Source organism: Entelurus aequoreus, linkage group LG15 (assembly GCF_033978785.1).
Source record: "Entelurus aequoreus isolate RoL-2023_Sb linkage group LG15, RoL_Eaeq_v1.1, whole genome shotgun sequence".
In the NCBI taxonomy this organism is placed as follows: Eukaryota; Metazoa; Chordata; class Actinopteri; order Syngnathiformes; family Syngnathidae; genus Entelurus; species Entelurus aequoreus.
In genome coordinates this window covers 32,066,701-32,090,401 of record NC_084745.1, presented here as the reverse complement: position 1 = coordinate 32,090,401, position 23,701 = coordinate 32,066,701, and the positions used below count along the sequence as shown (strand labels likewise).

Sequence of the window (23,701 nt, the reverse complement as noted above, 5' to 3'; positions counted from 1 at the left end):
AAAATAATAATAATGACAAAAAATCCATGTTATAATGAATTATTTTCAGGGCTCCAATTACTTCAAATATTTCACACACAAATGTTTTATGTGGTAAATATTGCATATATTGTGTAGTAGCCATATAAAAACATCAAAGTTTTCTTTGACAAAAGCGCATAAAACAAACAAAATAATTGTTCCAGCATAAAATCGACACATATATCTGAAGTTGATCTCGTAACTTAAGTGTTGAAAGTAAAAGAAAAACCTAATAAAAATGTATCACTTTATGAGTGGGGCACCTTTTGGATCCCAAAAATATTTAGTGATTTTTGATTTCTTTTCACTGTGATTACTCAAAAAAATGAAATAATTAAAATCAATGGTGTCCTGCATCATTGATCTTTTAGGGCTCTAATTACTAAATACTGCATATTTCAGTTTTACTATAAAAAAACTAAGTTGTTTTTGACAGAAAAGCCATAAAACATTTTTTTGAATTTGTATTACTTTAAATCAACTTGAAGTTGATATAGAGATTTACTGTAAGCGTTAAATAATAAAAAAAAATATATAATAATCTAACTTATTTTTAACATTTTAATGACTGAGACCCTTTATGGTCCCCAGAACCCCTAAAGGTAAAATAAATAAACAATCCATATATTTTGTTATGGTTTGAAAATGAAAAATATCAAAATGACCCCCACATGCTTTAATTTTTCCGTGTGCGGCCCTCAGTGGAAAAAGTTTGGACACCCCTGAAGTAAGCAAACAACTGGACAGCACGGGTATTAATATCAGCTCAGTGGGGAATGTTTTATAAGAAAATTTAAAAAAACATTTATTAACACAGGAATCAACACTAAAGTACTGAAAAATAGAAACCGTAACAAGATAACAAGGTAACAAGAATTGGTTGTGTATTGGTTCAAATGTTAAAAAAATGGTACCCATTCCTGTGCATACATACACAATGTTACTGTATTTTATATATAATATCTAAAAATGTAAACTTTTGATCATATGTTTATAATTGTCTTGTTTTTTTTATAAGACCATATACCAAATTATGCTTAATGAAAGGTTGTATATTAAATGAAATGTACTTACTGTACTGTGAGTAATAACTGGTTATACATTAACAATGATTTTGCTCAAAATTCTATTTAAAAGAGTAGCATTACCATTTACAGTGCTCTCTCCGCTCGTTACGGCCCTCGCTGCTGCCAGTCCATGCCCAGTACGGGGCCAAGCATGGGTGTTGGCAATAGTACTGGTCTGGCAGGGTCCGGCGCCTGAGGCACCATCACCACCACTATGGAGCTGCACTGGATTACCCGCCTTCACCTCTAACACCTCCCCATCCCTGGAGGCTAGCGCTGTACCTGGAGAAACACACATCAGTGGGCATGCACTCACACACATGAATGAATCGCCATGCATAAACATTACCACACGCATACACGTACTGATGGATGCACATTTGCCAGACTCTTATAGATAATAACAAACATCCCAGCTAACATGCAATACCCAACCAAGTATGGTATAGGGTTTTTGCCAGCCTACTTTCATTTTCCTGAAAATCCTCCACAACACATTTTCTTTACCAAGCAGGAATTAGTTCCTAAAATTGGAGCTCAAACATCAGAGCCGCCTCGTTGGTAGAAAGCAGAATATATTCTTTAAGCGACGTGTGCAGTCTCTTATGTGCAAGCGCCAACGCTGTTATCACCCGTTTAATGCGTTTCGCTTACAAGCTGATATCAATGCATAACGCCTTACAGAGAACTAGGGTATATAGGATGCCAGTTATGTGGTTTTCCAGCAATCGCAGAGAAAGGATTTGGTTTTCTTTCCTAAAAAATGTCTACAGCAATGTCCACTGTCCTTTTTAATATAAATTCATATTCCTGCTCTTTCTTTTGTGCATTGGCAGGCTGCAAAACCGCACCACACGTCGATCCACGTGTGTAGCTGCATTGAAGGCATGCGACCTAGACGCCGGTGGGAGGCATCCATACAACAGCGTAAGGTGATTGTCTGGAAGACTATTGTGGCTTCTCAAGTCTTCCCTTGCCTGCTTCTCAGCCTGTATTGCATGCAGGAACTGTTAATCCAAGATCCTCTTTACTTTTTTTTTTTCTATGGGATTTCATGAACATTTCAAAACAATGGAGGACGGGGCTTCTAATCTCTGCGGTACAGCTAAATCCGCGACAAAGGCAAATAATACAAGCCGAAGCGGACCTAAACCCATCACTTGTGTGCGGGAATTACAAGGTAGACGCGCGTCATGTCAACAGGATCTGGAGCGAGGGTCTTCAGACGGAACAATGCGGAGCTTAAAGCGCCTCAAAGTGGGCCCGCTCTGCTACATGCTTGAATGGAAGTGTTCTAATGAGCATGGGCACGCCTCACGTTAAACAAAATCACTCGAAAGCAAAGGACTAAATACTTGAGACGTTAGAGTCTTGCTCATACTTGAGTGGTATTTCTAATATTGTGTCCTTTCAATAACACAAAAGTTATAAAAGAGCATGATTATCTTCAGGGGCAGAGCACCAAATTCTGGGCCCCCATACATACGACTCTTAAAGGGCATCCCATCTCACTCTAAACCCATACACACACCCACACACACACACACACACGTGGTACGTTTTCATGCACTAAAAAACTAATTATTCGATGAATTTTGGTTGAAAACAGCATAATACAAACTATATTAAGTTTTTGAGTTTTAAATAATGTGATTAAAGTAAACATGAGTATATCTAGGTAGCCCCTCCTTAATAGGTTGGTTTCATTTTGAAAAAAATAAAAATAAATAAATAAGTAAATATGTATATATATATTTTTTTTTTTTTTTTTTTTATTGTTTTTTTTTGTTTTTTTAAAAAAGCCAACAAATTCAATATAAAATGGCCAGAACACTAATATAAATAATCATCCTTTAAATATAATTATAAATCTGTCAAGTTTTCCTTTACTTCAGAGTGTGAATTTATAAAAATTCATCAATATTATCATGACTATATTATTATTAGTGCATCTCCTGGGAGTTACCTGAGTCTCCCCCTGTCTTAAAAGACTTTGTGACACTGCTGTTTCTAACTTTAATCGAGGGTCTTTGAACACATCACAGTTATGCACTGTAAAAAAAAAAAAAAAGTTGAGAAAACGCAAATTTTCAAGGCAACATAATGCAACAAGATGTTTGCGTTTTCTCAACTTTAGACTACTAATATTGACTTAACTAAGATTTACAAGTTGAGATAAGAGTTATGTCAACTCGGATCTTTCAATCTTTCAATCTTTCAAATCTTTTTTGAAAAATCTATCTTGTTGTAGTTAATTTTGTGGCGAGTTTGGTCCGTTTTACAAAAGAATAAAGCCAAAAATCATATGGAATATTAACTTGTGATTATATGTGATATTAACTTGTGATCATATGTGATATTAACCTGTGATCATATGTGATATTACTGACAAGAAGATCCGAGTTGACATAACTCTTATATCACCTTGTAAATCTTAGTTAAGTCAACAATAGTAGCCAAAAGTTGAGAAAACGCAAAAATCTTGTTGCATCATGTTGTCTTGAAAATTTGCGTTTTCTCAACTTTTTTTTTTTACAGTGTGTGCAATGCGGTGCAAAAGTGAAACTTCTATGCAATTTTCTCTTATGCTGCCACAAAGAGATTTATTATATTCCCTTCATTTCTGATTGGTCAGAGCCAATTCGAAGGAGACTTTTACAATCGAACTACAGTATGTGTGACTTTTGAAGGAGATTATAGTTGTTTCATGCACGCAGACGTTGGCACATTTTGATAAACAACAAGCACAAATGTGTAAAATTTTAGCAAGATTGGTCAACATTTTGGTCTTAGCATCTAAATGGTCACAGTGGCACATGCTGTCTGGCGGTGTCACCACAAGATGCAGAGATAATATGTAATATGCAAACAAAATGGTAATTCATGATGAAAACAAGGACGTGCCAACATGACCGCAACAATGGAAAGTGAGCAGAACAAAATAGCAAGTTGCAGAAAACATACACTAACAGTTTTCTACAGGTACAAACAACAAACTACCACTGTCAGTAAGGTGACACAGGCAGATAAACCATCCTAGATGAAAATCAGGGGCAGGTGGGCCTCCTGATTGCAAAACATGGACATGTGAGCCTCTTAATATCCAATCAAGGTCAGGTGATCTTTCTGATTGCCAAACAGGTACAGGTGAGCCTCTTGATTACCAATTAGGCATATGTGAGACTCCTGATTGCCAACAAGGAAGAAATTAGGAGAATAGCGCCCTGAAACAAATGTACAAACTTCACAGGGCACACAAAAACAGGAAGTGGGTATAATATAATAAAAGCGCTAAACAGGTAACAATACCAAAGAAAACACAACTGAAGTTCAAAACAGTCATGATGGATCATGACATATTGGCCATTAAATCATTGACTATATTATATGTCTAAGGATAATAAAACCTTGAAGATATCTGTATTGACTGTGTGCTAGCATGCCTTCCAAAGTATTTTGATCACAACAAATAGCCACATGTCATGATTGTAACAAAAATGTGGACCTGCAAAAAAACATTGGCTTAGACGTCATATGCAGTGCATTGATGTATTATTTTCAGATCAATGTACCCTCAGTGTACGCTTTCGTTTAAAATATTTATTCTGAAACCATGGCAACAACGTACCAGGTATGTCGATGAAGGTGTCATCCTTCGACACGGCCCGCCTTTGCCCATTTTCACCAACATTTAATGTAGCTGAAAAAACACAAGTTTAAGATTAGGAGTTTTATTTTGGTCTGGTATGTATGTATGTATGTATGTATATAATCCAAAACAACAACTAACATGTTCTTATTTCATTTTGGCAACCAGTCTTAAACTAACACACATTTTAAAAGTACAAAACATCAACATTGTACACCCAGTAAGACGATTCTATCCACAGTGGTGTACATTAGTCAGTTTTATATTCATTCATACTACTGTTTTTACATGTATTATTATTCCATAGACTGACTATTGACTATTAAGGCACAATACATGAAATAATCACAAACAATTATCGCATTAATCATGGATAAACAGATTAATCATACAATTGATTTTGACCGCACATGCTCCTCCTGAACCGCAAATGGGTGCATGAAAGGCGGCGTGGGTTGTTATACAGTCTGTGATCAGGTCAACGCATATGTGCAATGCAAAATGAGTGAGAAGAATTTAACTTCAAAATAAACCTCGACAGGACTTTAGGTAAAACCATGTTATCAAGTTTTGAACAAATAAATGACGTACATTCCACTAAAACATTTTTAAAAAATGCTTGTGTATGACATTCTGACAATAAAATACATTTCAGTTGAAATAAAAATGTACTGTGATTAATCACAATTCACAAGCGGTAGAAAATGGACGGATGGATAATACAAATGCAAAAGTGTGATTTATCTGATTGGAGAAAAAAAAATCACTGGTCATAATATCAGGATATTTTCTAAAGTTAATCTAATGTATGGTGTTACTGTCTGTGCTGGTCTGGAACCTCAGGATGCAGGGCACAGGTCCAAATGTATGTAATGACAAAAATAAATACATAGGGCAGCGAGGAAATGCACAGGAAGCATAGGTAAAGTTATGCACTTTGAGGGTTTAGCCCCGCACTATTGATGAGGCGAGCTTAAGATATTTCCTGATTGCAAATCAGGGACATGTGAGAGAGCCAATGCACAGACCAGAAGAGAAGTTGTGGTAAATAGAGGTGAACAAGAAGTGGAAACAAAAGTAAGAGCGCTGGCCAGGAAAGGCGTTTATCGCGATTAATCTAAATCCTGATTAATCTGATTTAAACAAAGGTCCTCTTTTGACAGCTCTACTTTATACATAACTTGAGCGGTTTCATAGACTACAAAATAATAGATTTTTGTCTTTTTTTTTTTAAATGTATATCCTCAGACCTCAAATTATTTAGTACAATAAATGTGGGACATTTTTGTAAAGGATGTACATTATTTCAGTGTTTCTTAACCATTGTTGGGCCGCAAGCGCCCCCTAGAGGGCTGCCAAAACATATGTTTCTTGGCTGTGGTCCGTATCGGCTGTAGCAGTACTCAGTTGTTATACACTTTTCCGCCACTTGTGGCAGTGATGACAATCTCAAACAAACAGAAGATGTCTGGAGCTAAAGTCACAGAGAAGTTTTTTTAGTGCAAAAATTATGATCAAAGTGGCAAAGCTGCATTTGTACTTGCACTTTAATTTTATAGACAGTTGTGCTGAAATAAACTAAATTCATATTTTCTTGACTAAACATAATGTATGTAAATGTGTATTTGTCAGTTATTTATGAGTCCCTTCTTATGCAGTGTGTTTAATTGGTACTTATTTTTCTAATCAGGCTGACCTAAACCTCGGGTTTATGTGTTAAATAAATAATAATCTTTGTGATTAACACATGGTTTCACATCAATTGAAGATTACCACTTTAGTGTTAATATTTGAGTAGGCCCCGGAGCCCCTCTGCAGAGGAAAGGTTGGGCCCCGAAATCGTAAATGTTAAGAACTCCTGCTTTATTTGATTAAATATCGCAATGAAGCAATTATTTTAGAATATAAATTGAGAGCACCTTCAAAAGTGTGACTCCAAATCGCTTCTAAAAGGTATCAGGCCAGTCAATCTAAAGCACATATATGATTTCATATTAACATGCAAACTATTGATGTTAGCGGGGGACACGAGAAGGTGAAAAATGGAGTGCAGGCAGTCGGGTAATGAAGTGGGAGCATTACCATGCCTGTTAGTCGGCCTGTCATCAAGTGATGAGATTTGCGTTGGTGAATCCTTTGACATTACACGGCGGCGATATCCAAAAAGATACAGGTGGAATGGCTTCTCCATTAATAGCCATGTTTCATTATAACATGCATATTACTTGGCTCCCAGGAGCTGGCTTTTAATAGGCCTACTTTAGGAGGGGGCTGCGAACTATCGAGTCGTCGTGACATTGGAACGAGAACTGACCAATGATACGTGACTTTCATTAATGACAGTGAAAGTAGACGGAACGGAACGACGCCATCATTCGGTGTATTTACATCAGGGGTGTCCAAACTTTTTCCACTGGGGGCTGCACACTGACAAATCAAAGCAAGCGGGGGCTATTTTGATATGTTTGATTTTAAAAAAAACAATACAAATTATGTATAAAAAATATACATTTAGGCCACCACTAAGGCTTGATGCCGGGGACCCCAAAGGGTGTTGGTCAAAAAAATATAAAAAATGTGTCATTATTTAGTATTTTTATTGTTATTATTATTCAAGGTTTAAATCCCTAGATCAACATTACGTCTATCTGTCAATATAAAGTTTTTAAATATTTAAGTTGTATGCTCTTTTTCTCAAAACCCATTTTTTTATGGAAAAAAACTAAATATGCAATATTTTCACACCCAATAACATTTTTAAGTGGAATATTTGAGATTATATAATAATTGGAGCCTTAAAAAGGTAAATAACTCATAACAACATTGATTTTAATTCATTATTATTTTTTGAGCAATGACACTTAAAAAAAAAACTACGCTAAAATGATTGGGGATCCAAAAGGGTCTTACCCATTAAAGTGTTAAAAAAATTAATTATAATTTTTTTTTAATGTTTACTTTTACCACAATAATCTGGAGATCAACTTCAAATCTATCCGTCAATTATAAGTTTTATTGTTGTTTACGTTTTTTGTTTGCTCCTTTTAGGCCCTTCTTAAAAAAAATAAAAAATGTTGTTTTTTTATATGGCAAACACAAAATATGTAACATTTTCCCCAAAAAATATCTCAAAGTGGAATATTCAATGTGACTTTATTGGAGCCTTGAATAGGTCAATAATTCATAATGACATTGATTTTGATTCTTTTTTTTTTTTTAAAGAAAGAAACAGCCTGCATTGCAGCTTTGTGTTATTAGAGTAATCATTGCAACATTTTCTTGTTACATTTCACCTGTTTGCTCTTTTATACCACTTTTTATGTTTTTTTTATTTTTTTGATCATATTTTTAGAATGTGCCGTGGGGCCAATAAAAAAATGACCTGCGGGCCGCACTTTGGACACCCCTGATTTACATAGACTGTCAGCATCGGTGATCTGTCTCACCTCCCTTTAATGAACCGAGGAGAACTATTATGACGGCGAATGGCGTACTTAATTCGAGCTCATCTTCGCCGCTGACCCCCGATGCACCGCTGCTCCGCCTTGGGTCCGTCGGCCCCGCGGACGCCGGGTCAAAGTCATTTCTCCCACGTTCGTTTCCTGTGAAAAGTGCAAGAGAGAATGAGAGGCTTTCTGCTGGTGGCGGGGCCGGACAGGTTCAGGTTCGTGGTTATTAGAAGCACGTGAAGTGAAATGTTAATTTGGGCTGTGGAAGGTGCAGTGGGGCCAACGGCTGCTTCCTGATAAGGCAGAGCCAGGATGAGACCCGAGCAGAGAGAGAGTGTGTGTGCGCACCCCACCTACCCCTCCGCGGCCTGCGGTGCTCTGGGGCCTAATTAGCATGCTGCAAAAGGTCACGGCAGGCAATCTCTTAAATACGACTGCCATATGTTTGCCGTGTTCAAAAGCGACTAATGAGAAAGTCGACAAGCTCAAAAGTACCTGGAATTTCAAAGACAATACCGTCTAAATACTGGGCGGTCAGCGGCCTAGAGGGCCGGGCAAAGTGTGGCGAAGTCGATCCAAAAGGAAAATAACCTGAGCCCATGTCTCATTGACTTCTTATTAGCAATCACTGACCTATGGGTATCAAGTCTTCTGCATAGAGTTTATGGGAATCCGACTGCTGGGGGGCACTCTCTATTAAGGGTGCACCCCACCGAGCAGCTTTCTTAACCTCAAATCATTCTCATTACAGCCCTTGAATATTTCACTCCCATCTAAATAGTTTTGCATGTATTTCTCAGGTGCCCGGCCACAAAAAAAATATGCATTAAATCAGGTTATACTCAACATTCCGCCTTTTTAGAATTATGCGGCTATCATAGGAAATGTATTAGAGAAGCAGTTGAGACCACACCAAGATAGCCAGTGAGTGAAATTCAGCAGAAACTTTTGTGGAGGAAAGTAGGGAAAAAAAGAGATTTTCCAACTAAAGAAATTATGACTATACATATATACAGTATATATATATATATATATAAATAAAAATGACTCAACTTCAAACTTGCAAGCAGAACCTACTCTGAACAATATGCTAATAAGCCTTTTTATTGGTCTTTGACGATGGCATGACTGCAGACTACTTTCTCCCTTAAGACAGTTGGATTGAAAATACAAAAAAAATGCAACCAAAAAAATAATTTGCAACAAAAATAATTATATGTAACCAAAAACTAGTGAAAACCCAAACTTTTTTTGTTTGAAAAAAAAAATAATAAAAAATTATAAAATAAAATAATAATAATAATAATAAATATACATATATATATATATATATATATATATATATATATATATATATATATATATATATATATATATATATATATATATGTATATATATATATATATATATATATATATATATATATATATACATATATATATATATATATATATATAAGGGACAAGCGGTAGAAAATGGATAGATAGATAGATAGATAGATAGATAGATAGATAGATAGATAGATAGATAGATAGATAGATAGATAGATAGATAGATAGATAGATAGATAGATAGATAGATAGATAGATAGATAGATAGATAGATAGACAGTCTACCCCAGGGCAGCTGTGGCTATGAAAGTAGCTTACCACCACCAGGTGTGAATGAATGATGGGTTCTACATGTAAAGCGACTTTGGGTACTTAGAAAAGCGCTATATAAATCCCAGGTATTATTAGATAGATAGATAGATATACATTATATACATTAGGTCAGAAAAAACACAGAGGCTATATCATCCCTACAAGCCTGTTTCGCAGGTTTTCCTGCTCGCCTCTGTGTTTTTTCTGACCTAAAGTATATATATATATATATATATATATATATATATATATATATATATATATATATATATATATATATATATATAAATACATAGATAGATAGATAGATAGATAGATAGATAGATAGATAGATAGATTTTTTTATTGATTATTTTTTAAAATGTTTTTATTTATTTATTTTTTCCATTTCAAATCTTTTTTTTTTTTGCAAATCTTTTTTTGTTCGCAAATCCATGGTTTATTGGTTGCATAAAAACACAGACAAGCGTCTCCTTGAACTGTTGTAAAGATAATGTGTAGGACGTTACTTGCACAATATCGCCATCAAGCCCAGCAGGTGGCTGAGTTCATTCATTTAGCACCGAAATGACACAACGACTGCTACTCGTTTTTTTTTTTCCGGCCGACTTAAAACCTTTGACGTTGGCACCGGGGCTAAAGTGGAACCGAATTTCAGGACCCATCCCTAATTATATGTCCTCCTCTCGCTACTCTGAGCATGTAAGCTTGTGTAAGAGTCAGCCCTGTTCTTCCTAAATGTTTGTTATTTTGAGCCAATGACCCACATTAGCCCTAAGTGGTGTAAAAACATCACAATAGTTTTATGGTAGAACCTCATATTACCAGCTTACTTGCTTTTGTGACGGAGCTCTTAACTCAAAACATTTGTATCTCAAATCAACATATCCCATTGAAATGATTTAAAATGTAATCGGTGTTTGCGACCCCCAGAACAGCACAATTTTAACATGGAACCTGCCTTTTAAAAAAGAAAAAAAAAACACACTTTTATATAGGAAGTATTGTATAAAAACAATACAATAAAATGTACTGCTAAAAGCTACAGTCGTTTTTGAAGTAATGTACAACATTAACCTTGGAGAGTGGATTTCCACAGTATCTCCTTTGAGCTGCTTCTCAGACAAACACACCATCAGCAGCTTCTCCATATTATCATGGATACATGTCTGGTGTTTAGATATTATTTCAACATCCTGGCTGGCGTTATTGACTAAATTTGCTTCAGTATGATGCAGACTAGCAATGTTCCACTGGAACTGCGACACCTAGTGCTCTGTCATGTTTTTAATGATTTATGTATTTAATTCAATGAATATTATTCACTTCCAAAAAAGAAATGGTATATGCCCTTTTCACTGCAAAGTTGAGATGTGTTAAGAGTGAAATAAATGTGTAAATATGCAGTAAAATGTATGCTTCCCGTACGTTCAATGCTACAGGCCATGGATACTTTGGCGGCACACAGAGGTGGTCGTTTGGGCTTTGCCAACATTTGATTTCAACAATGGACATTTATCTTCCTCTTCAACTTCTTCCTGATTATTGTTTTTTTGTTTTTTTTCAGCCTGTGCGCAGTTTTCGGAGCACACAACATTCTCACAATCTCAACCCTATTTCGAGCGGTCGAAACACGAGACACTAGTGTTGTCCTGATACCAATATTTTGGTACTTTTTGGTACTTTTCTAAATAAAGGGCACCACAAAAAAATTGCATTATTGGCTGTATTTTAACAAAAAATCTTAGGGTACATTAAACATATGTTTCTTACTTCAAGTTTGTCCTTAAATAAAATAGTGAACATACTAGACAACTTGTCTTTTAGTAGTAAGTGTAACGACCTGGTCGCATCGTGGTGCGTGGTTGTTCTCCCAGGGATGCAGACGGCTTCGGACACAGCATGCAGGTAGGAAAATGATTTATTAAAGCAAATAAATCAGACAGGAACAACAAAAACGTGCTCATAGCACGGAAGACAAAAACAAAGGGACTAGCGTGGGAGCTAGCAAGTAAAAATAGCATAGCATGAAAGCTAGTAGGAATTGAAGTGTCGTTAACTGTTGCATATAAGCAAATTAGCAAGCCAGGCCGAGTGAGGCCAGGGCAAAGACTAAATAGCCCTCTGATTAGCGCCTGGGCAACAGGTGCGCGTCCTGAACACTAACCAGAGGCAGGTGAGCACAATCTGCTGTCAAGGCAACAGAGACAAACACAAAGTGCTGAAAACACACGTGACACTAAAAAGTAAACAAACTGTGATCCGAGCAGCGGATCCTAACAGTACTCCCCCCCCCCCCCCCCCCCCCCCTTAAAGGACAGATACCAGATGTCCCTTGACAAAAAAAAACAAAAAAAACTAGAACCCAAAAAACAAGAAATAGTTCACGAGTCAAGGGCGGGCGGAGGGAGGACTTGGTGGTGGGTCGCCAGGCCACGTGTCCCCGAATCCACCGGGGAAGGGTCAGGTGGCGGCAGGGAATGGAACGCCGCTGCCGCTGGCGAGGCAGGAGACCACGGAAAGGCCACATTCGTGGCCGCCGAGAAGGTGGGCGTGAGTGGCGCCAGAAGTTCATCAACCGGAGAGTTCTCCGACAACGTCTTGGATGTCGCTGCAGTTTGCGCCACTGGCGTCCATTCACTGACCTCGAGAGCTGCACGCGGGCCCCCGATCTCCGCCCGCGCAGCCGAACCACTCGAGGTCGCAGAGACGGCGCCCCGGGAAGCTCCACCGAAGACGAGGAGAGAGCAGACGTCGCCGTGGAAGCAGGAGGCGTCAACGTCGCCGTGGAAGCAGGAGGCGGCGTCGTCGTTGCCATGGCAGCCGGAGTCGCTGTGGTGTCAGCCGGAGTCGCTTTGGTGGCAGCAGGAGTCGCTGTGGTGGCAGCCGGAGTCGCTGTGGTGGCAGCCGGAGTCGCTGTGGTGGCAGCCGGAGTCGCTGTCGTGGCAGCAGGAGTCGCTGTCGTGGCTGCAGGAGTCGCTGTCGTGGCCGCAGGAGTCGCTGTCGTGGCAGCAGGTGCTGGCGCGAGAACCAGTCTTGGTGCAGGTGCTGGTGCGAGAACCAGTCTTGGTGCAGGTGCTGGTGCGAGAACCAGTCTTGGTGCAGGTGCAGGTGCTGGTGCGAGAACCAGTCTTGGTGCAGGTGCTGGTGTGAGAACCAGTCTTGGTGCAGGTGCTGGTGTGAGAACCAGTCGTGGTGCAGGTGCTGGTGTGAGAACCAGTCGTGGTGCAGGTGCTGGTGTGAGAACCAGTCGTGGTGCAGGTACTGGTGTGAGAACCAGTCGTGGTGCAGGTACTGGAACCTGTGGTGGAGTTTGACGTGGTGGAGCTGGTGCTAGACTTAGACTTGGCGCTAGCTTAGGTGCAGGTGGCCTAGCTGGCGGTTACGGCTTAGCGGGCTGAAAAACCGGTGGTGGCGGCCGGGCAGGTGGTTGCGGTTTAGCACGCAGAAAAACTGGTGGCGGTGGCCGGGCAGGAGGTTGCGGCTTAGCACGCCGAAGGACTGGTGCCGGTGGCCGGGCAGGAGGTTGCGGCTTAACACGCCGAAAAACTGGTGGCGGTGGCCGGGCCGGGGATTGCGGCTTGGCTGAGCGCAGTTGTGCCACCCCATTAGCACAGCTCCCAGCACTAGCCCCCCCCCCCCTCAAGAAGCGGATACCAGACGCGCTCCTTGCGGTTTGGAACCGTCTTCAAGGGTGGGTGGAGGGAAGTCAGGAGGGGGGTATACTCCTCCCCTTTAAAATGTCCAAAATGTCTATTCTCACCCCCCACTTGAGATTGGGTGGGGGCACAAGGGGAAAAAGTCTGTGTAGTGGGCGGAGCAATCGTTACTGGGGGTGGAGATTGAGTCCTGGAGGATATTGAAGAACCTGGTGAGCGGGTTTGTAAAAAAATGTCCTGATAATGTTTTATTTTAGAATTAAAGTCCTTTGGAACCGGCTGACAAAAGGGAGTAGAAGATGGAAAAAAATAATCTTGAATTATGACGTCATCAGAAATGGACGGGGGCGTGTCTTCAGAAAGCGCGTCATTAGGGGGCGTCAACGGAATGACGTCATTGTTGTCGCTGTCCAGGTGACTGACAGCCCAGTCGGAAAACTGTTTGGCGAAATGGTCAATTGGGTTGCCAAACATCTGAGGAGGGGAAGCTTGGGCTGAATGTAGCTTGCTGTGTACCGGTGGAGGAGTCTGAGGGAGTGGCGCGTCTTCGCAGCAAAGTGAAGACCTCTTGGGCGGCCTCCGTCTTCGCTGACGCGTCCGGTACTGCGGGGGTGTGGCGATGTCCTCGGGCCATACGGAGTTGAATGGGACCAACCTTCCGTTAGGACCCCAGATCAGGTCTTGGCGCTCCGAGGGGGAATAGCGAAGCTTCTCCGCCTCCATCGCTCGCAACACCATCCACGCACCTTCGTCCATCTCCTCCATCATGCTCGCTGCGAGATAACTTTTTTTTGCTGGCTTGCTACTGTAACGACCTGGTCGCATCGTGGTGCGTGGTTGTTCTCCCAGGGATGCAGACGGCTTCGGACACAGCATGCAGGTAGGAAAATGATTTATTAAAGCAAATAAATCAGACAGGAACAACAAAAACGTGCTCATAGCACGGAAGACAAAAACAAAGGGACTAGCGTGGGAGCTAGCAAGTAAAAATAGCATAGCATGAAAGCTAGTAGGAATTGAAGTGTCGTTAACTGTTGCATATAAGCAAATTAGCAAGCCAGGCCGAGTGAGGCCAGGGCAAAGACTAAATAGCACTCTGATTAGCGCCCGGGCAACAGGTGCGCGTCCCGAACACTAACCAGAGGCAGGTGAGCACAATCTGCTGTCATGGCAACAGAGACAAACACAAGGTGCTGAAAACACACGTGACACTAAAAAGTAAACAAACTGTGATCCGAGCAGCGGATCCTAACAGTAAGTAAGCAAACAAAGGCTCCTAATGTAGTCTGCTGACATATGCAGTAATATATTGTGTCATTTATCATTCCATTATTTTGTCAAAAGTATTAAGGACAAGTGGTAGAAAATCAATTATTAATCTATTTGTTCATTTACTGTTAATGTCTGCTTACTTTCTCTTTTAACATGTTCTATCTACACTTCTGTTCAAATGTAATAATCACTTATTCTTCTGTTGTTTGATACTTTACATTAGTTTTGGATGATACCATAAATTTGGGTATCAATCCGATACCAAGTAGGCAAGTAGTTACAGGATCATACATTGGTCATATTCAAAGTCCTCATGTGTCCAGGGACGTATTTAAAGTTAAAGTTAAAGTATCAATGATTGTCACACACACACTAGGTGTGGTGAAATGTGTCCTCTGCATTTGACCCATCCCCTTGTTCACCCCCTGGGAGGTGAGGGGAGCAGTGAGCAGCAGCGGTGGCCGCGCCCGGGAATCATTTTTGGTGATTTAACCCCCAATTCCAACCCTTGATGCTGAGTGCCAAGCAGGGAGGCAATGGGTCCCATTTTTATAGTCTTTGGTATGACTCGGCCGGGGTTTGAACTCAAAACCTACTGATCTCAGGGCGGACACTCTAACCACAGGGCCAATGAGCAGGTCATATAGGTATATAGCATTTTGTCAAACAAAAACAGTTTTCTTTGTAGTAAAATAAACATTTATCGGAGCTGTTTGTCTTTTTTATGGCATAATCTAGTTAATTATAGAACTGGCACACAATGTACAGTTCAGCTCAGTTCCAGTTTATTTCGAACATGCATACGATGCAAACTGAATCATATTGGTGGTTTGATTGATTTCTTCGGGTTAATCCGTTTCATAATTTAATTCCACATACTGATATACTAAAGGTTTTAAGTGTTGTACGCGCATACAAATGTTTTAAATTATATTTTCCTCTAAGGTTACATTCCTCCTCTTTTGTTGAGAAGAATTGTTGTACATTCTTGGGTAGCAGGTTATAGTTTGCTTTATACATCATTTTAGCTGTTTGCAAATGCACCAAATCATTGAATTTCAATAATTGTGATGAAATAAATGAAGGGTTTGTATGTTCTCTGTTAATGAAAAAAAATATTGATTTTGAATCGAGAATCGACTCTGAATCGAATCGTTACCCCCACGTATCAAATCGAATCGTGTGGTGTCCAAAGATCCCCAGCCCTACTAACTAATGGTAGGGATGTTTATAACTCAAATTGTAGCATTCAACTTCAAGCATAACAATTAGCTTATTCCAAAACACTTGTGTAGTGTTCGGGTCTGTGGGACCTGTTTTCATTTTTTTATTAAAAGAAAAATTATCCCTGTGGGATGCAGAAACTGGCAGAGAAATGTTCCGTGCAATGTTCATATTGTTGTTACTCCGCCAGTGTTTGTGGGTCTGATGGACCCGTTGCATTTTGTGGCTTTTAATGCCTCACAATCAAACACTTTTATGTTAAAATACTGAACAGATGTTTATTGGGATAAGGTAAACATCTGTTCAGTATTTTAACATAAAAGTGTTTGATTGTGTTACTCAGCCAGTGTTTGTGGGTCTGATGGACCCGTTGCATTTTGTGGCTTTTAATGCCTCACAATCAAACACTTTTATGTTAAAATACTGAACAGATGTTTATTGGGATAAGGTAAACTTTTATGTTAAAATACTGAACAGATGTTTATTGGGATAAGGTAAACATCTGTTCAGTATTTTAACATAAAAGTGTTTGATTGTGAGGCATTAAAAGCCACAAAATGCAACGGGTCCATCAGACCCACAAACACTGGCTGAGTAACAACAATATGAACATTACACAAGGGTTAAGTTGAGGTACCACTGTATTACTAATGTGAGGCTCTATATATGAATACACTGGATTTATATTCTCTATATTAAGAATGTTTCGTCTCTGACTTTTGGACCTTTTGAAACGATTAAAAAAAATGCATAAAACGCTGTGGCAATATAAATTGATAATGATGATGTGCTGCAAAAGCAAAAAACCGCACAAATCAAATCAAGAAGCTGACATATGTGACTCATCCCTGAGAAAACTGGCATACTCGTAACCTTGAACGCATCCTAATTTACCATCCCATTCCTCAAGAGTTCTCCCTGACATAGTGAATTATAAAGGGGCATATTTGTACGCCTGATTGGCCCTAAGCCGTGTTTCGGGGGCGTTCCACAGACTGGGCTCGGTATCACAGCGGTGTATGTAAATGCTCTCTCCTATGACTCCAGCCCACCACCAGGCATGCAGCTGAGAGTGGGAGTCAAGGCTGATTGTGTCGAGGGTGCTTCTAGATAGCGATAGAACACCCACTAGTGCAGCGTTCTCCAGTGGACGACCACGTCATAGGATGGGCTTGTTAGGACATGCTCGCTTTGGAATGCAGGGACCGAGGGGCCCCCGGAATGGAAGCAAAAAAAGCGGGAGTAAAGGTTAGATCAGGAACACATCTACTGCCAACAAATTTGAGGCTAATGAAAAATGAAGCTTCACCTCTTTCTTTGGCAGGGGCTTGCAGCTCCATTTTTTTTTTTTTTCCGGTGAGCTGCAAGGGCGCTATCTGGCCTGTCACCTCAAATTTCTCTCGGCAAGCCGAACGAGCGGGAATTCTCGGTGGTGCTTCCTCCTCCGTGGAAAGCTGGGTTTTCTAAGCCCACCGCATGCTCCCTCACTGACAAAATAAGCGGAAATATAAATAAAACACAGTATGAGATGCAAGCGTTCGGTAAAACACGGAAATAAAGCACACATATTTCAGATTCGGACGGTCGTTCTCACGCATCCTCATTGAATGACACTAACACACAATTAGGTTAAAATTAAATCTTGCAGGAAGAAGAGGAGGGGTGGGGGGGTGAAGGGAGAAGAAGAAATGATTAAAATAATTACAAATTGCGCCCTGACAAGCAAGAGCAAAATTTAGCCCAAAGCCATTTGTCTGTAATTAGTTAATTAATCCTTACACAAATTATGAGCAATAACTCATCAAGCAGGACTCACCCATCAGAAATTCAGCCGACTTGGATTTCTTCTGCTTAGGTTGCTGCAGAGCCTTCTGCTGTAACTTCTGGAGGGAAATTGTTAAATGAATAAATTAGCTGCAGAATGAAGATCATCATTTATGATCCGCAACTAACGCAGTATTTTAAATATGGGACGACACCGAAATGTCATTTAATTTACATCGCCGCTAAAGGGGTCAAGCGCTAATTGAACAACAGGAGTGGAAAAGGATTTCATCATAAATAGATAAGAAAAAGTTGACATGAATGTGTAATGAAGGTCACATTAAAATACGTCCTCTTTGTTTTCGCTTTCTTTATTTTTTGAATGAACAGGAAGCAACACTCCTGAAAATACATTAGAGTGCTTTCTGAGCTGTTTTGTCAAAAAAAAAAGGGTACACAATTTAAGGTACAATTTTAGTGCCAAACCTCTTATATTGTAACAAAGCCTTGCAGTCGTAACATGATGTTGCGCCAATTCACCTAATTACCTTCACTTTCTAACTATAAGCCGCTACTTCATTCCCTTTGCTCTATCCAATGCAGCAGCTAATTTATAGATTTGTCCAGGTTCACAAGCTTCACATGCCGCTAATAAATGTAGCTTTGTCACATCTAGTGTTGTCCCGATACCGATATTTTGGTACCGGTACCGGTACCAAAATGTATTTTGAAACTTTAATACTTTTCTAAATAAAGGGGACCAAAAAAAAATTCCATTATTGGCTTTATTTGAACAGAAAATCTTAGGGTACATTAAACATGTATTTCTTATTGCAAGTTTGTCCTTAAATAAAATAGTGAACATACAAGACAACTTGTCTTTTAGTAGTAAGTAAGCAAACAAAGGCTCCTAATTTACTCTGGTGACATATGCAGTAACATATTGTGTCATTTATCATTCTATTATTTTGTCAAAATTATTAAGGACAAGTGGTAGAAAATGAATTATTAATCTACTTGTTCATTTACTGTTAATATCTGCTTACTTTCTCTTTTAACATGTTCTATCTACACTTCTGTCAAAATGTAATAATTACTTATTATTCTGTTGTTTGGATACTTTACATTAGTTTTGGATAATACCACAAATTTGGGTATCAATCCAATACCAAGTCGTCACAGGATCATACATTGGTCATATTCAAACTCCTCATGTGTCCAGGGACATATTTACTGAGTTTATAAACATCTTTTTTTTTTAAACAAAAGAAGATGTTGTGATGCCAAAAAATATCAATGTAATCATAGTAGTATCGACTAGATACACTCCTGTACTTGGTATCATTACAGTGGATGTCAGGTGTAGATCCACCAATGGCGTTTGTTTACATTGTGACGCCGGTGAGCTACGGTGTGTAGTGAAGCATGTTTAGCTATTCCTCGTCCTGCAGGAATGATACTTGTAAGAAACGTACTTTATTTGTCGCCATGGAGGCGAGGATTTGTGATTTAGAAGTAGCTAAAACACTGCCGACTGGGGCTGGACTTTAGCCGCTAGCTAGCTAGCCATGTCTTAAATCACCTTTTCTTGAGGGTGTTTCAGTGTTATAACTTCACCTTTATCTTTAGTTTTTAAGCCAAAATGCGTCCGTTCTCCATTTTCTGTCTACACACTGTGTCTGCTTGTAAGTACTCCGTGATTGTGCACTGCCGAACATGTTCGTCTGCTCGTGAACCCGCAATGACACAACGTGACGACGACGGTGTGCGGGGGACTTTGGGACCGTTTTTTGTCGAGGCGGTATAGTGCGGAATATGATTCATTAGTATCGCGGTACTATACTAATAAATTAAGATTAAAGTACCAATGATTGTCACACACACACTAGATGTGGTGAAATTTGTCCTCTGCATTTGACCCATCCCCTTGGGGAGCAGTGGGCAGCAGCGGCGCCGCGCCCGGGAATAATTTTGGTGATTCAACCCCCAACTCCAACCCTTGATGCTGAGTGCCAAGCAGGGAGGGAAACGGGTCCCATTTTTATAGTCTTTGGTATGACTCGGCTGGGATTTGAACTCCAACCTACCGATACCGGTATACCGTACAACCCGAGTCACATCAGTGCCCAGCAGGTCACAGTGGACCAATTAAATTGTTCACACTGAATCAATCGGACAGTCAGTCGGCGACTTAGCATGTTATGGACTCACCCTCATCCTGGAGAACACGCAACGAAATGCACAAGATGCAGCCCAAAGACAAAGGCAATCCAAAAAGGAAACAGCAGCCGCACAGTACAGAACTCAACAATCAAACGCGCCCCAAACGGCGGGAAAACAAGAAAAGGACAAAGATTGCTTATCGACTTCTCCGAATGGCTACTGAATGTTGTATTACAGGTATTGTCCTTTGGTAAATTTATGAATGAACACATGCGCCTGTGTATATACTTCATGTTTCAATGTGCACACCTCCAGACAAAATATTAACAAAATAGAATGTGTCCAAAAATTAGGTGGGTGCAGCTTCCAATTAGGTGCGTTCTATAGCCCGGAAATGACAGTAACTTGCAACTTTGTCAAATCCCTGTAACTTCCTTGGAAATTTTGGCCAATCAGACTTGTCTTTCTACACCACACAAAAACGCACCTCAACTGCCTAACGTTATATCGCACAACTAAGAGTGTTAGCATCCATTACTTTAACAGCCCCTTTCGGCCTGCACTCGGTAATATCAGACCTTAAAAATTAATGCACCACAGAGGCAGGTGTTACTAGAAAATAGAGCACATACATCCCCAGGTCCTATCTCATAGCAGTCTAAAGACTCCTTGAAAAAAAATCCTGATTCCACACAATGATATGGATCGCCCACAAAATCGAATCACCTGTTCCTTATCCTTTTTTTGACATTTCCTGAAAGTTTCTTTTTTTGTGCTTTGTTGTTAACAAACATACCGACAAACGACAAAGCACAGCACATCACATCGAAGGATAGATAAAATTGTTATTTCCTTGCAGGTTTGTTTTGTTTGTTTTACGACAAAGTTATCAAATCACAATCTTTTTTTATTTATTTTTTTAATTTTAATTAGTCAATCCAACAAAACAATACACAATAATTCCATAATAATACAACTCCAATTCCAAAACCAAACCCGTCCAGCAACATTCAGAATAGCAATCAACATAGCAATTGAGAGGACACAAAACAATCCAAAAGTAGTCAAACAAAAATGAATAATATCAACAACAGTATCAATATTAATAAGAATTCTAACATAGCAGTGATCAGAAATCCCTCATTGACATTATCATCACAGCTATTTATAAAAAAAAAATAAAATGTTAAAATGTAACAATAGTGTTACAGTGGCTTAGACCAGTTGATCTGCCGTTTCTTTTCTTCTCTCCTCTTCTCCCCTGTCCCTTTGGAGGGGGAGTTGCATAGGTCCGGTGGCCATGGATGAAGTGCTGGCTGTCCAGAGTCGGGACCCCGGGTGGACCACTAGCCTGTGCATCGGTTGGGGACATCTCTGCGCTGCTGACCCGTCTCCGCTCGGGACGGTTTCCTGCTGGCCCCACTATGGACTGGACTCTCGCTGATGTGTTGGATCCACTGTGGACTGGACTTTCACAATATTATGTCAGACCCACTCGACATCCATTGCTTTCGGTCTCCCCTAGAGGGGGAGGGGGGGGGGTTACCCACATATGCGGTCCTCTCCAAGGTTTCTCATAGTCATTCACCGACGTCCCACTGGGGTGAGTTTTTCCTTGCCCGTATGTGGGCTCTGTACCGAGGATGTCGTTGTGGCTTGTGCAGCCCTTTGAGACACTTGTGATTTAGGGCTATATAAATAAACATTGATTGATTGATTGATTGATGGCTTACACTTGCATCGCATCTCATAAGCTTGACAGCACATTGTGTCCAATATTTTCCACAAAGATAAAATACGTCCTAATTTAAGGTTCATTTAATAGTTAAAACAAATTTGAATAATGGATCCTATATTCCAATATATGACTCATTATTATCTAAACTAAATGTAGTTTTTTCTACAGATATAATTTCCATAGCTTGTGTATACCAGTCAGTATGAGTTGGACTATCAACATCTATCAATTTTTTTAGTATTACCCTTTTTGTTATGATGCATATTGAAAGAAATGCATTTTTGCTCTTTGGTGACACATCACTTAATTGATGCAGATCACCAAGAATACAAGTTTGCAGTGTCATTGGGATGTTTATTTTTAGGAATGTGATTGCTTCTTTTGTTCTTTTCAACCATAGCTCTTTTATTCTCTGACATTCCCACAATAAATGAACAAGAGTTCCCTCAGCTGCCCGACAATTTGCTATCTACTGCACCGATTTTAAACCGCTGAGAAGATGTAAAATACGACCTATTCAAGATCTTAAATTGACTCAGCTTATCTTGAATGCTTCTAAAGGGTTTATTGGCATTTTTCAAAATACCATTCCATGATTTGTCAAATCACAATCTGACGCAATGTTATTGGGAAAAAAAATCGAAAACAAATCCCGGCCAAAATATTACTGCAACTTTTTGAAAATGTGGCTGCAAAATCATGCATTTTAGGCTGCAACAATCATAAAAACAAGCCCAGAAAATCCTGGAGGCACTAATATAAAGCCACAACAACCTGGCACCGCCTTCTCATGCTGGTCACACTCTGTTGTGGGATGGCATTCTCAATAAGTGATCGTCACAACTGCATTGTATGTAATTGTAACGGATGCCAGGTAGCTTACCTGTGCACAGGGGCGCCGCTAGGGATTTTGGGCCCCATGAAAATAATCTTTACAGGGCCCCCAACACAGCGGCAACATTTTTTTATGCTATTTTACATACAATTATGCATTTTAATGGTATTTTTGACTATCATTACCATATTTTTGAAAGAAGAACAGCATCACAGTTGACATGTACAGTAGGGGAAGAACTGAGCACTCTGAATACAATGGAATTCATTTTGAGTCATTTATTTGCTGCACCACTGATTCTTGAGACTGTAGTAAAATGTATTATATGTTGTATTATATTATTATTATTATTATTATTATTATTATTATTATTATTATTTCAACACACACAGCTGCTCACCTCCTTCCTCATGTGGGGGCACTGGGGCTGATTCAGGGGCAGGGAGATTTGGGGGCTGACAGACAGCTGCTACTGCTGCTGCTGCTGCTGGTGCACTTGACTCTGTTCAGAATGAGGCATCATTTTGACAGAGGGGAGATCAACTATTATTGAATAAGAACAGCTTGATAAATGTTTGACTGGATTGATTATTTAACTAATATAGCAGTAAAATGTAAAAATTCAGAGTTTTCTTGAGCTAACATGGTGAGAAAAGTGAGCTAGCTTATTACCACAGACAGGGACAAAGTTAATATGCATAACTTTCCACCACAACTAACAAACCCACCTTTTTTTGGAAATATTCGGTGACATATTGTCGACCCTTCAACTCCTTCTCCTCTCTTATTGTATTTTCCTTTCTTTTTTGGCTGCCTGATTTGTGAGGCATACTGCTGTTTCCTCCGCTTTGCCCGCTGTGGCGCTGTCTGTGACAAATCGCCGGTGCTCTACATGCAGCTGATCCAGTTGGACTGAACCATTTTACGTAAATAGAGGGGGGGAAGGGAGGGCCCTGCATGTGTTGATGCTTCCAAAACAAATAAAGGTATTGTTACCAGGACATGGAAAATAAAACATGTGTAATTATATGTTAGTTAATAACTTAATGTCATTATTTTTTCTGTATTATAATTTCATCATCATTAGGGGCCTCGCTGGGCCCCCCTCCATCATGGGCCCATGGAATCCGTCTCCTTTACCCCCCCTTTTCGGCGCCCCTGCCTGTGCATGAGAACGTTAAGTAAACCTGACTGTTGGGAACATCTTATTTCTAAA

The 23,701-nt window shown here is 39.7% G+C and overlaps 1 protein-coding gene across 1 annotated transcript in view; it reads right to left on the bottom strand.

The window, feature by feature from the left end:
- Positions 1-23,343, bottom strand: part of ofcc1 (orofacial cleft 1 candidate 1) — a 261,434-nt gene extending 238,091 nt beyond the window's left edge. Inside the window, exons 1-7 of the mRNA XM_062021233.1 lie at positions 23,214-23,343; positions 22,886-22,987; positions 17,802-17,868; positions 17,295-17,472; positions 8,232-8,339; positions 4,717-4,788; positions 1,170-1,370 (exon numbers count right to left, since the gene is read on the bottom strand). Coding sequence (XP_061877217.1) covers positions 1,170-1,370; positions 4,717-4,788; positions 8,232-8,339; positions 17,295-17,325 — 412 coding nt within the window. The 5' untranslated portion in view covers positions 17,326-17,472; positions 17,802-17,868; positions 22,886-22,987; positions 23,214-23,343. The remainder of the gene's footprint in view (positions 1-1,169; positions 1,371-4,716; positions 4,789-8,231; positions 8,340-17,294; positions 17,473-17,801; positions 17,869-22,885; positions 22,988-23,213) is intronic.
- Positions 23,344-23,701: the final 358 nt, after the last annotated feature.